Consider the following 13,620-nt stretch of genomic DNA (forward strand, 5'->3'; position numbering starts at 1 on the left):
AGCTACATTAATGAAGCCTTAGCATTACATGGATAAAGGTCAGGAAATACAAAAAGTTACGGTTCCCATAGTAATGCTAATTCAACCATACTGCACATCCTGGGTGTTTAGTGGTACACATAAAGAAAAAGGCTTCATCCACCGAAGCCAAAAAGGTTTTTGATTTAGTAAAGACACTTGAATACCACCCCCCACATGCAACATTTATTGTTCAGAGATGTGGATTTTCAGATCGAATTGGATTAAGCCAATCTAAGCATCATTACAGCTCCCCATATCTAGGGCAATAGCGAGAGCTCTCAAGCATGATTACAGACTGAACATTATTTGCCCAGCCTGAATAAAGGAAAAGGATCCAGGCGTCAGAACGTGTTGAGTCACCAAATCGCAGTCGGCACCGATTCTGCACTTGGATGCAGCAGGGAGGTGGTAAGGAGAGATGGGAGAGAATAACCGACCAACCCCCACACACCCCTAACTAGTAAATGTTAATCCGTTTCTAGAAACGCTCATTTCTTTGATACAACTTGAAATATCCCCCTGCCCAATATCCCACCTCTCAAGTCTAGAAACAGGTTATGAATGAACTCCAGCCGTGCTGACCTCTCTCCAGCACAAATCTGTGTATTGCTCTACTCTCTGAGCTCCCGAGGTCTTCTCTTCATGCTTTACATAAAGCCCACACCACTCTTCCCAGAGGAACAGCTACAAGTGGTCCATTTGCATTTAGCAGCTTCGACTGAGCAACCAGATTTGCATGGGAAGCAAAAGACTCTTTTCTGTGCCATAGGAAACACATTGAATCAAAGGGGTTTGTGCATCTGTACTGGAGCAGGGGATTACTCCTCTGGCTATGTGTCTGGGAGGAAGGAAAGGTAGAGCAGAGATCTCACAAACTCCTTTCAGAGGCAATGAGGGTGAGGAAGAGGGAAGGCAGCTCTCAAGCACAGGAGCAAAGCGTGCAATGGAAGAAACACGTACATCCGGGGGGCATCCGCATGTGTCCTTTTTCCCTCCAATAAATCTGAATTCTTTTCCTGGGTCCCATGCTTTCAGACAGAAGGGCACAGTTCAGGACAACAGACACCTTTGAACTTCAAAAACCCGACAGGTGAAGAGAGAGGCTCTGGCAGAGCTGCTGCGAAGAGGTGCTCAGCCCTGCTAGACCCCAGGGCAGCCGCACAGCCCTGCTCAGAGGACACCGAGCTGATGGAGCTGCTCATGAAGCAACATCGACCCCAGAGTCTGCAGCAGGACACAGGAACACACGGCAGAAGTCCTCTGCTCCCAGGGTTACTGGGTGGCTGTGCCTTCACTCACCCCCCTCAGGGCCTTGCTGTCACCACCCCTTGGGGTTGCACTCACCTTCTCTTTCAGGCTCCGGCATCAAGTCTCCAGGTTTTAAAGAGGCTTTGCAGCCCTCCCCACAGCTGCAATGCCTGGCTATTCCTCCGAGCTGCACGAATGCCAGCCAGCATCTAGCCACACCTGCCAAGGGTAACACGGATTTGGTCACGCTTTATCTTATCTAAGAGATGATGACGCTCGTCTTTCTTCTTGGGCAAAGCTCAGCAGCTCTGCACCTGCGAGGAGGGGAGCTGGGCAGATGCCAGGAGCTTCAGCCTGCAGCAGTTCACACCAGAGTGGGATGGCTCTGCTGGCCTGTCCCACAAACAACCCGGCATTTAGTCCACAACCAAGAGTTATGGGGAAAATAAGGCTCGGCAATATTTACACATCTCATCTCACCTTCACTTCAGCTGCTAGCACGGGCAGAAAGCTCACCCTCCCTAGACACAGTGTAGCCACGCCAGTCCTTGCCAATAGATAAACCAGTCAATTTTATTTTACAGGGAGTCAGACCATTTGTCCGGAGAGAAGACTTCAACATCCATCATGTTGTCAACCTACAGGTCCCCTACAGCTTAAATGCCCAGCTGGAGATGAGCTCGGTTTCCTCCTCTTCATTTTACACAAGGGAAACTGAGACAGGTAAAAGCACTGCTCTTACTCAGAGATGTTTTGCTGAATGAGATGGAGGGATATCCAGATACTGTAACAGTGAGGGCACCAAGTCTTCCTGTTAGATCAGGTGTTAGATCTGTCTCTCCACACCTGCACCTCTCCCAGGCTCCTGCTACGCCCAGCCAAGGGCTCACAGCTAGCCTGTGGTCTGCTTCTAACCTGCCTTTTCCAGAGGCTGGACTCACCAAGCTATGCCCAGACATAGCTGGATTTTTCCCGAAAGGTTTGCTTGCCATAGCCTAAATAACGTAATTAGACATTCTACAATTTTATTTTTAACACCACACAGCTACCAGTGCTACTCCTCCAAAGGGCTGCAGATATCCTGCTTGTTATTCTTTTGAAGAGCTTGAGATGGAAGCAATGAACAGCCAGACACTGTTACCTTGATTGTACAGCTACAACTGGAGCCTTCACTGCATTGCTTTAGCCTCATCCAGCACATGTGCTAAAGGCTAATTCTTTCAAAACTCTGTAGAAGACGTCTTAAGAGCTCTCCCCTTATTCATACTCTCATCTCCTCTTCAGAAACGCAGGTTGCCTCAGCCCATCATCTGCTGTGAACACCAACATCTGTGCATCTGCCAGGATCTTACCAGGGTCACACGCTCGGGCCAGCCCCCTGCCCAGACAGCGCAGGACCACCACAGCGCAGATGTCAGGAGGTTCACGGCTCCCAGGCACATTTTTAGAGGTCTCCTGCCATCCTCAGAACAACACAAACTTTTCCTGAGGGGCTTTCAGGTGTATGTAATCCTCAAACATCCCTCTGAACCAGGCAGTCCCTTCCACATAAATGGGGCCGTTAACTGGTGCAGAAAAGTGATATCAGCACAGAGATTAAACCAACAGAGCGGGGACAAGAGCTCCTCCTTCAGATGACATCTCTGCTAAATTAACTGCAATCACACACTTCACTAGATAGAAAGCAGGGATATTACAAGCCTCTTTGCTCTCAATCTTATTACTTGACAGATTTTCCTGCAGTTATGCCAACCAGATGAGAGCACTGTGCCCTTCCAGAGTGTTGTACCATACCCCATGTCCCCCAAAACAAACCTGTGATTAAAGTCACAGCCTCTAAGAGCACAAGACAGTATTAGTTCCTGCTGTAAGTGCTCTGCGACACATGGTTAAGAGAAAAAAGGGCTTCCCAGTCACGCTACCTCAACTCAAATGAAAGCCAACCATGGCTCCAGGCTTCGTTTGAAAGTTCACAGTACCACAACCTATGCACAACCCACAACAGCTATTAACCTGAGGTTTGGCACCATTTTCTCCCAAAGCTCACAATATTTGTTATTCCACTGAAGTCCTGCAGTCAAGTGAACTACTGAGACTCAGGCATTCCTGGCAGCTTATACAAACATGCAGAAATCTCCAAGACAATCAGAAATCAGCGTGAGAAAGCAAATTACGAACATAATTTTCAAAAAAACCACTTATGTCATCCCATGGCACCTTTTTTTTTTTTTTTTTTTTTTTTTTTAAATGTCTGGCTGAGGGTTTTTAAAAGCTTCAGGCTGACAAACCTTTTGAACATATGGCCTGAGGAGAGCACATTGTGCTCCTTGCCACAGCACAAGCACACAGGGAATACATAGTGGATCCACCCCGGTGCTCCTTGCACAGCTGCAGAGGTCAGGTTTGCTTAGCAAAATGTGGAATTAGGTCCATGCATAGGGAAATCCTTCTCGGTATCAGCTGAGAAATTAAAGCTTTAGGATGCAGGATGGGGAACTGCTAGAGAAATATTAAGAGGGGTAATCAGAACATCAGCAGCATCTGCCTTTCAAGCCTCTGGGCTATCAATACCTCAAAGGGTACACAGTGACAAAGGACAGAAAGCCTTACTAATTGTTGCAATTCTGCTCTTTTGGTGCAACAACAAAGCAGACCATTCAAGATTCAGATGTTCAAGGTAAACCAAGTATTTCCACCTCAGACTTCATATGGACAGCAAGCAAAGGCGCCTGGCAGGAACAGGGAAGACGCTGCTCTGCTCGGTGGAAGATGACACATTTGCTACAGCTGAAGGTTCCTGCCACTGTCTTTAAATCCGAGATGAGTTCCTGCAAGCAGGCAAGGAGAGGTGGGAGGATTTGGTCCTCAGAGCAGCCTTATCAAATCAAAAAGATTTAGACAGCGAGTAACATGTGGGTTATATTATGGAAACCAAACCTAGTTTATTGTACATAGGGATCAATATCTGCAAAGCTCTCTGACCATGAAGAACGTTGTGCATGGAGCTGTGCCCAGATCATTTATGTCACCACCGACTGTCCTCATCCCATTAGTTTCTTCTCCAAGGCCGCCTGGCAAAGCCACGAGTGACGGCAGACCCCCAGCACTGCCTGTGTGCTGCTGCAGACAGCCCTGCATGGCGTCCCCTCTGCAATACCATCTCCAGATCAGTGGATGGTAAGGTCTTAATTCATTAGATGCATCAAATTGGGGTGGGGGGAGAAATTTTCCTAGTCAATGGCGACAGAAAAGCCAAGCAGACTTTCCGATCGGAGAGTTTATACTAGCCAGCTTAGCTCGCCACAGCAGAGAGACCAAGAGAAGAGTGATGCTCAGGAGAATGAGAACATTGTTTGCGCAGCAAGGTAGCTTTGGAGAGATTTCATACCATCTTACGAAAGACCCTAAAATTTCATGCCTCAGGCCTCGTATCAGTCTCTGCAGCAGGATGCTCTGGTAAAGAGAGGATTCGTCCATTCCAGCCCATTGCAGTGTCTCAGAACCTCCTCCAGACCACCTGAATTGGCCAGTGAAAGGACAGACTAGATTGTTTATCTGCTTAATCTAGAAAAGCAATTTCCGTAGCACTCAGGAGATGTATATATATGCATCTGTATATACCTGCTTACATGATCCTCAGAAATAAATACAGCTCTAGAACATGAAAAATACGATGCACTGCCCGTGAACCTGGGTAAGGCAAGGCTAGAAGTTACTGGTTTTCTGAGCCCCACGATGCACAACAGCCATCATCTCTATCAGAATAAGCAAGGACTCAAGGGGTCACGTCTAAACAAGCAAGCTGTGTTTGGACTGTCCTGCCTCCTCAGGACATTCCTGAGCACGGCCATCTCAGTGTCCGAGGCTGGCGATCGCTGGCCTCTCTTCCCCTTGGCTGTTTTCAGGAAGTCCTGGAGGAAGGACCTGAGGTTCAACACAAGTTCACCCGAGTGCATCCCATGCGCACGGGATGTTAAAGAGAAAGACGCTGCGCTCTTAGGAGAGGGAAAGCTCTGGTATTTTTTCCTTCTGAAGAGGAGAAGCAGCAGTAACGCAGCTGCCATAGGGACCTGCAGCATCTTTACTGTGCAGTGTCATCTGCACCTGGATCGTGGCAAGAAAGAACATTCCCCAAGCAGAGGATGCTAAAAAGAGAGAAAATACAAGAGCTCCATTCAGGTCCAGCACGCAAGACCAAAGCCTCTGGCCCTCATGGCGAAGGAGCCTGCAGACTTCAGAGCCCCAGAGGAGGGGAGATGGTGGGAGGGGCGGCAGCGCCCCAGCCCGGACCCCACCCGGGCGGTGCTCCCCAGCCTCGGGAGCGGCGGGGGGGAGAGAAGGCGGCTTGGCACAGGAACGCGGATCCTCCATGCCCGCCCTTCGCCGGCCAGGGACCACCGACAGCCGGGGGCGAGCAGGTATGTCGCGCTGGGCGGGCGAGGCCCCCCCGCAGCCCACTGACCCCCCCAGCCCTCCGCTCCCCTCTCAGCCGCAGGGGAGGGACCGGAGGGGCCGACGAGGCGAAGGCGCCGGCGGGGCCCTTCGCTGGGGCGGCCGCTCCCCAACACCTCGCTGCCGGGCCCTCGCCGGCTCCCCGCGCCCCTGAGGGGGCCCTGCCCGGGCGCCACCGGCCGCACAAAATGGCGGGGGGCAGCCGCGCCGCTGAGGGGCCCCGTCCCTAGGGGCAGCGCGCCCTCGGCCCGCCCCGGGGAGCCCCTCACGCCGCTTACCTGACCCGGCGAAGGCGGAGCGGGCACCTGCGGCCGCCCTGCCCGGGGGAGCGGAGCCGCCGTTAGCGCCGGCGGCGGCCCCGACCCGGAAATGAGCGGGGCGGCGGGAAACCCGCCGGACGGGCACCGGGCTGCCCCGCCGGCCGCCGCCTCCGGCCCCGGGGGGACGTAGCGACCCCGGTCCCGAACACCCCCCCGAAGGCACGAACCCCCCACAGAGCCGCGGGCATCGCCCGGGAGAGATCAGCTTCGGCGATCAGCGGCACCGAGCTGGGGGGTCGGTTTCGCTGTCATTAGAGGTGAAAAAGCTGTTCGCGTTATCAGCTGCATGCTGTAACATTAATGACAGCACTTCTGCCGTCCTGGGATGGCGCCTAGCGGAGCAGCTTTCTACAGTTTACTGCTGTCAAAAGACTGGGGAAAGAAAAAAAGAGCCCCAGCCCTGCAGCACCTCTCAGCCAGCTCGGGGCACTGTGATTTCCCCGGCCCTGGGGCTCCCCGGGAGCGATGTCCGGTGCCGGGGGGTTGCCCCAGGCAAGGCCCTGGCTGGCCCGGAGTCCGGGGGCTACCACCTTCCCCCTGCCCCAGGCAGGGCAGAGCGTGGTATCTCACCGGAATAGACACACGACAGCCACTATCAGCTATTGCACCAGCTGATGAAGTGTTCAATGTCCCCAAAAGATGCCCCTGATTTGGAGAAGTTTCAAATTTGTGGATAACTTTTTACTAACCCTTTCACAGGTACCAAGCACCTGCAGTTCCCAGAAAATGGTGCTTAACGCCTCCTGGAAACCAGGATCTGTTCAGAAGCTCCAACAAAACAGAGGCTAATAATCATTCAGGGCATCTTGACTTGGGCCAGAATGCACCATTTTTCACCTCATCCCATCCTGATATATGTTTACCCTGAGAGGATTTTAAACAGGATAGGGCCCAGCAAAACAAACCCACATCATACAGTGCATTCAAAAAAATATTTAATAAACCTTTAAAGGGCAAGGCAAGCAACCTACCACAGCCAGGTAAATATATTGAGAAAGTTTTTATTAGAAGGTGTATTTCTGCCAAAATAAATAGTTACCTTTTCTTCAGCAAAACATTAGAAAAAAAGAAACAAGAGGGAAAAAAGCATAAACAATTTAATACTGAACTTTTAAAGTGACTGTGAACACTACTTAGTGACATTGCCGTGTAAATACATGACTTGTGTATGCTATTGCTGGTTGAGTTGCTGCTCTGACATCAGTAATTTCCACAGGATCTCCACGTGCGTTGTGTGCTTAAGGGTCTTCTCCAACTCAGCGACAGCAGTGGAGCCCCAGACACATTTAGCTCAAAGAGCTGCTTTAGGTGCTGTTTTTTCAAGAGCAAGAGAAAACCCCGGAAGAAAGAGGTATTTATTTCAAAGTTACGTTTCTAAGTCCTCTGTTTGGAACTAGAGGTTTCCCCTCCCTGTGCAGGGGGGCTGATGTGGATGCAGTTACAGAATTGCTAGCAGAGCTGCCTGCAGGTTGGAAGCAGAGCCCTGGCCCACCGGTAGGCACAGGGAAGGAGGGAGAGGAGAGCGCAGCGAGTACGGCTGCGGGCGGAGAGGCAGAGACGCAGGGACACGCACGGCAGGCAGGCCAGGGCCCACTGTAAAGGCACAGAGTGTTGTTTGGCACAAATGAGCTGGCTGACGTAGCAGCCAGGTGAGGTGGTCCATTGTCTTATTGATTTAAGGGGAAGATGAAAACTTGAGGAAACTGTTGGCAAGGCCCTCTGACTCTGGCAAGGCTCAGCCCTGCCACCCACCACATCTAGCACGTGTTTAGCATAAATGGACCCCTAAGGAAGACACACACACACGGAGTTTTAGGTATTTCTCCCACAACCACTCTGGCAAAAGTGAAGGCTCTTCTCTCAGAGGAATGAGTGAATTACTAGATTAGTTTTTAAAAATGGATTAAAACACTGGGGAATATACCAGCAGTACTAGGGACACCCCAGTGCTGTCAGACAGCAGATTCTCTTTTATTCTCTGGTCTGAGTGTTGCAGGTACACAGCCCTCCGAGAAGTCATGAGAAAACAATTCCTAGGTCCTATAGACAGTGGTCAGAAGGGAATTATTTTCTCCTACCCCCTGAAAATCAGCTTGCAACAGTATTGGCAGGCAGCAAACCAAACCCAACATAGCACACACAAACTGCGGCTTACGGAGCATGCCATAGATGTGGACTGTTGTACACAACATAAAACAACTCTACAGTGTTGTACAGGTTAGGGGCTGGTTAGATGCACAAGAAGTTCACTATTAGCCTTAAAAGCAGCAAGTAGTATCACAGGAAGGAAAAAAAAAAAAAAAAAAGTGGATTCCTGAATGCACAGACCCTTTATGTGAAAGAGTGGAAATAGCAAGGGTTGGGACTCCTCCAGAGTTCAAGTGAATGCTGTAAGGACAGTTGGACATGGACTGCAAGATGAACAGAGGTCCAGGAGCCTGACCTCTCAACCACCAGGCCCTGGCAACTACCAGCTGGGCTGCCCAGCCACATTTTGCTGAAGAAGGGACTGACTGCTGCAGACCTTGTTCCTATGAACTTGACACATGTAGGTTAATCAGTGACTGCTGCCCAGAAGGTAACGCATGCCATGAGGTACATGTAAAACAAAGGCTTGAAGAATTCCAATTAGCACCATCGCAACAAACCTCTCCATATCCAATCCAGAGCCTATCACGAGGTTTCCAGGGATTTTAAAGTGGGGTCTGATCTAGAAAAGGCAGCACTGCATAACAAAAACCTGTTCTTCAAAAGCAGCCAAAGCCCTTTCTCTGCATCAGCAGGCAAGATGATCTTCCCTACTTTCTTCATCCTTTGCAATCTGTGATGAATGAGCAGCAAGAATTTCAAGCAAATGTGTGAAACTTCTCTTAAGGAAGAGGAGGGTAGTTTGAGGTATTTTTGTCAGATCTGCAGTTCCTTTATCAGAGCTTAAATCTATAAAGCCAACAAGCTATCACCCAACAGCCATTGCATCACTTGGGGAATAAACACAGGTGAAGAAAGAGTTAACACGGAGTGGTGCCTTCCCAGTATCCGTTCACACCCTGCAAATTAGCATAGGGAAAACAGGAGTTTCCTCCCTGAAGAGTTAGACCTTTATATTTAAAGCCAGGCTCTGGTTTGTGGTTACAGTTTGAAGTGTACAAAAGCTCCCCTTTGAGAGGTTAACATAACCACCTAAACAACAGAGGCGGGGAAACACAGAATGGAAGTCAGGCCCTTTTACCAGGCACAGCGGTTAGCCTCTTGAAATGCACGGACCAGAACCAGCAAGCCTTCTGGATCCCAGCACTGGAAGACAGTGGCACCAGCCCAGTCAGTTCTGATGCAAAAGGAGAACAGAGGAGATCCAGGGAATAAGGGTGCCAAGCTGCAATTTCTTAGCACGCTCTGTTGCCAAGAGAATTTTGTTTCATAGTTTAGTGGTTTACATAATCACTCAGTAGTTTTACCAGTCCAGGAAGAAGGGATAAAAAAAAATAGTTGCATCATTTTCTCCACCCATATATTAACACAAACAAGGCAGAGTCAAAAGGGCAGCAGCTTCTAAGCACAAGATTTTCCTTATCCAGCTTTGCCCCTCACAGATGTTTTGCTTCTGGATGAAATGCCTTCATCTCTTGCCACTAAATATCTGTATGTTCTTGCCAATTGCTCTGTGTGCGTCAGGGACGAGAGACATGCATTTGGCAAACTAAGCAGCTGTGCCTGTGCCACTCTCCCAAAGGAGGGAGCCCAAAGCAGTGGAAGAAAAGAAATCCCACACCAAACCACAAAATAAACCCCTTTTCTCAATTCCAGTTTTCATCAAATTCACCCTGCTCCCACTGACAGTAGCTTGTGGCTGGTTCACTTCGATTAGAGTTATATCCATCTAGCAGTAAGCTTTTTCTACAGGCTTTAGACAATCACAAGATTGACTTGTTTTATAATCCAATATTCCTATTCTGGTTTCAGAATGCTCCAATTTCTTCTCTTCCTGTAGCGACTTCCCTGTTCCCTAATTGCCTAAACTACGTGAAGCTTAAGACTAAATCTGACTGCGTAAGTGCAGGCCTGCTTCATAAGCTATGCAGGCCCTTGTGTTACATAGGTAGGTTACATCCAGGAAGGGCAGTGGGGGGACGCTGAGTCCCAAGCTTGTATTTGCACTGGCATCTCCCAGACAGTTGGTTAGCACCACAGCTGTCCAGTCTATTGCCTCCCTGCTTGCAATGGCCACTGCAGAAAAGTCCTGATACTTATCACAGTCTCCACCACAAACACTCAAACCCATACCCAGTGCACAGTTGTGCTGGTAGGAAACAGCACCCACCACCTCACCCACACTGCTCATGCAGATGTGATCGAGCAGATTCACTACCTCCTCCAGCTAGTAGTAGAACTTCTGGGGTTATTTTCCCTTTCTATATCAAAGGTGCAAAAGAGAGTCTATTATAAATCACTATTCCACGTATAGGCTATGTATCAGCTTCAGATACCCTGTCCTGCTCCCCAGCAAAGACAGCTTATGTTTGCTTTGGCCAGTTGCATATTGTTTGTGCTAGGAGAGGTAGAAGACGCCTCATGCAGCTAGACATGCTGCAGAAAAAGATACCAGGAGCTGGTTTGGTGTCATAGTGCAAGGACTTAAGCTGAAGTACATGCAATCCCCAGAGGAAGCCACATCTCACCCTGTGAAGAACAGAGTTCATGCTTCTGCACTGCAGGTCACAACCAGACCAGCACCAAGAAGGCAGTACCTCACAAGGCACAGTCCTGCCCTGCTACAGACCCACTAGCTCTGGTGTTTTAAGGGACGAGGCAAAAGTAGCCCCTTCCAAACAGGCTGCATGTGCACCAACACTCCTAACTTCACTTCCACTTCTCATGCTCCTGCTATTGCCAGCTGCAGAGCCATACCTGTGAGCCACGACATGAGACAGGCAAGCGGTGAGGCTGGTATGGCTACAAGCCTAAATCCTTCTCACTCCAAAGCTTCAACATCCAAACTCTTCAAAGCAATAGAGCCAAGCCCCAGTTTGGCAGGAGATGCCTTCTGTATCACCCACTTGGAATTCCCTTCAGTTGTACGGTCCCTTAAGGAGCAAAGCCTGACCCCTGTCAGAGGCAGCCATTTCCCCAGCACTTGCTGTGACACTCCACCACAAGACACTCAAAAATAACATGCCCTGCACAATCTCACCTTCCTACAAGCACTTCACATTGCTTCAGCTGCTAAGCTGATCCCAAGATAGTCAGGCTGAGCTTTTCCAGGGCAACCCCACACTAATTCCATTCACAGTGACAGGAATGGGGCCTCAAATTCAATGCTTCCCTGGAAAAAAAAAATTCTGCCTAAATTACTTCTTTAAAATAAACTCAGTGACTTACTTAACACTCAGAGTTCAAGCTGCAGCAATTCCATGAGGACAAAAATCAAAAAGGGAGAGACCAGGACAACATGAATCAGGGTAAATATGTAACTTCTCTACATTTCTGCAGTCCCAGTGCAGTCTGAAGCAGGGCCAGCTCTGGCTTCCAGTGGGGATGCAGTTAAGGGACAGAGGGAAGGATGAGGCTTCAGCAAAGAAAGTCAAGAGGAGATTTGGAAGCCATGAGAAAAATTGGTTCGGCAAGAGGCTACTTCAGCACAAAGAGTTAAGGGATGTCAGATGATTTAAGAAAAAACAAGACTCATGCTCTAAAAGACAAAGGAAGCTAAAAGCTGTGTGAACTTGAGAGCGTCATCTACATCCCGATTATTTGGCGGTAAAAAGCCAACGGCAATTCAAAGTGCATTATTTGGGAGAGCCCAGCTGAGTTCGCATCAGCCTGGTCACGGGCAGTGCCCAGGCCTCAACACAAGCCTAGAGCAAGGTATCAGCCCATGTGTGCCTTTGAGCACAGAGATCCCTTGCCTGGCCCAGCGGGCAAGAAATGGCTACAGTCAATTCCACCAGTCTCCATCCTGGGGAAATCCCCTTTGCAGCATATTCAGGAGCACAGGGCAGCCCGCTGCTGAGGGATGAGACTGGTCCCACCCTACATCCGCTCCCCTTCCCACCCACCCTCATCCCCTCACGGCAGCAGGCTCAGAAGAGTGGCAGGCACTCTTTGGCACAGTCTAGAGGTGGAAGCTTTATCTGAAACCCTTCCCGAGTGAAGAGGGAAGCCTGCATGTCCACGTTGATGCAGAGTAAGCCCAGCATGAGCTGACGCTGGTACTCCTCCCACTTCATCATGACATCAGACAGGGAACGGTTGCTTCTCATCCACATAGGCAGTGCTTCACCACAAGCTGACGCGGAAGAAATCGGCAAGCTCTGAGGCCCTCCAAGCTCGAGGTGATAGTAGAGCCTGAAAGGCAAACACATGCAAAGAATCAGTACATGGGAAGGCTTGAGCAGGTCACCAGACCAGAGCTCCAGAACCACAGAGCTACTTTGTTTTACCACTGACTGCCTGATCACAGAATCCTTCAGGTTGGAAAAGACCCTCAGGATCATCGAGTCCAACCATCAGCCCGACTCTACAAAGTTCTCCCCTACACCACATCCCCCAACATCTCATCCAAACGACCCTTAAACACATCCAGGGATGGGGACTCCACCCCCTCCCTGGGCAGCCTATTCCACTCTCTGACCACTCTTTCTGTCAAAAATTTTTTCCTCATGTCCAGTCTGAACCTCCCCTGTTGCAGTTTAAAGCCGTTCCCTCTTGTTCTGTCACTAATCACCTGTGAGAAGAGACCAGCACCAACCTCTCTACAACGTCCTTTCAGGGAGCTGTAGAGAGTGATGAGGTCTCCCCTCAGCCTTCTCCTCCTCACACTGAACAGTCCCAGCTCCTTCAATCTCTCCTCACAGGATTTATTCTCCAGGCCCTTCCCCAGCCTCGTTGCCCTCCTCTGCACTCGCTCCAGCACCTCGAGATCTCTCTCGTATTGAGGTGTCTCTCTCATAGTGAGGTGATCTTAGTCATCAGTCTCTGTGTGTGCCCGTTTTTCCCCCCTTGCATCTCTTGATTATTCTGACCATGAGCTCTTGTGGGTAAGAATCACCCCCTTGTACTAGGATCCAAATCACAACTGGGACCCTCTGTCTACTACTGTAACATACAGTTTCCCATTCTTGTCCAAGCAATGCAGTCTTGCCTGAGCCTCAAGCCATGGCCTACTGCAGGGAGTTCACTTCAGAAGCACAGGCGCACACGCAGACCCAAAGACGGTCTCATTTGGAAACCCTCTGATGTTTCCTGGCCACCCTAGTGCCTCCCACCCTAAACCAGACCTAGATCTCGAGGCAGAAAAGATCATTTGAACACAAGTACCTCTTGGAAAAAGCTTTTAAGAGACCCTGGGCCTGCAAATGCCATGCAGACAAGCACCTTTGTTTTCTACCATGGAAAGAGACCATGGAATAATCTAGCATATTGTTTTAATCAGACCTACATCTTCTGCCCTATTGCTATAGTAACAGCTTTGTTACAGGGTCTGCCCTGTAATGGGAAGAAGGAAGGAGACCGTGTGCCAAGTCTATCCAACAGTTAAGGAAGCCAAGAAACCAAGGACCAGATTTGCATTTAGGTTGGGCAG

At 49.7% G+C, this 13,620-nt stretch overlaps 2 protein-coding genes across 4 annotated transcripts in view; both read right to left on the minus strand.

The window, feature by feature from the left end:
• The window catches only part of CRACR2B (calcium release activated channel regulator 2B), a 49,343-nt gene extending 42,612 nt beyond the window's left edge, over positions 1-6,731 (minus strand). For 2 of the 3 annotated variants that reach the window (XR_012625470.1, XM_074842600.1), the window contains exon 1: positions 6,000-6,731. The gene's annotated coding sequence lies outside the window, so the exon portion shown is untranslated. Of the gene's footprint in view, positions 1-1,365; positions 1,489-3,965; positions 5,678-5,999 lie in introns of those variants that run through there. The other variant, XM_074842599.1, reaches the window with a different exon arrangement.
• A 228-nt stretch (positions 6,732-6,959) lies between these two features.
• The window catches only part of PNPLA2 (patatin like domain 2, triacylglycerol lipase), a 31,349-nt gene continuing 24,688 nt past the window's right edge, over positions 6,960-13,620 (minus strand). The window contains exon 9 of the mRNA XM_074842697.1: positions 6,960-12,383. Coding sequence (XP_074698798.1) covers positions 12,119-12,383 — 265 coding nt within the window. The 3' untranslated portion in view covers positions 6,960-12,118. The remainder of the gene's footprint in view (positions 12,384-13,620) is intronic.

The sequence above is a fragment of the Strix aluco genome, chromosome 16, assembly GCF_031877795.1.
Source record: "Strix aluco isolate bStrAlu1 chromosome 16, bStrAlu1.hap1, whole genome shotgun sequence".
In the NCBI taxonomy this organism is placed as follows: domain Eukaryota; kingdom Metazoa; phylum Chordata; class Aves; order Strigiformes; family Strigidae; genus Strix; species Strix aluco.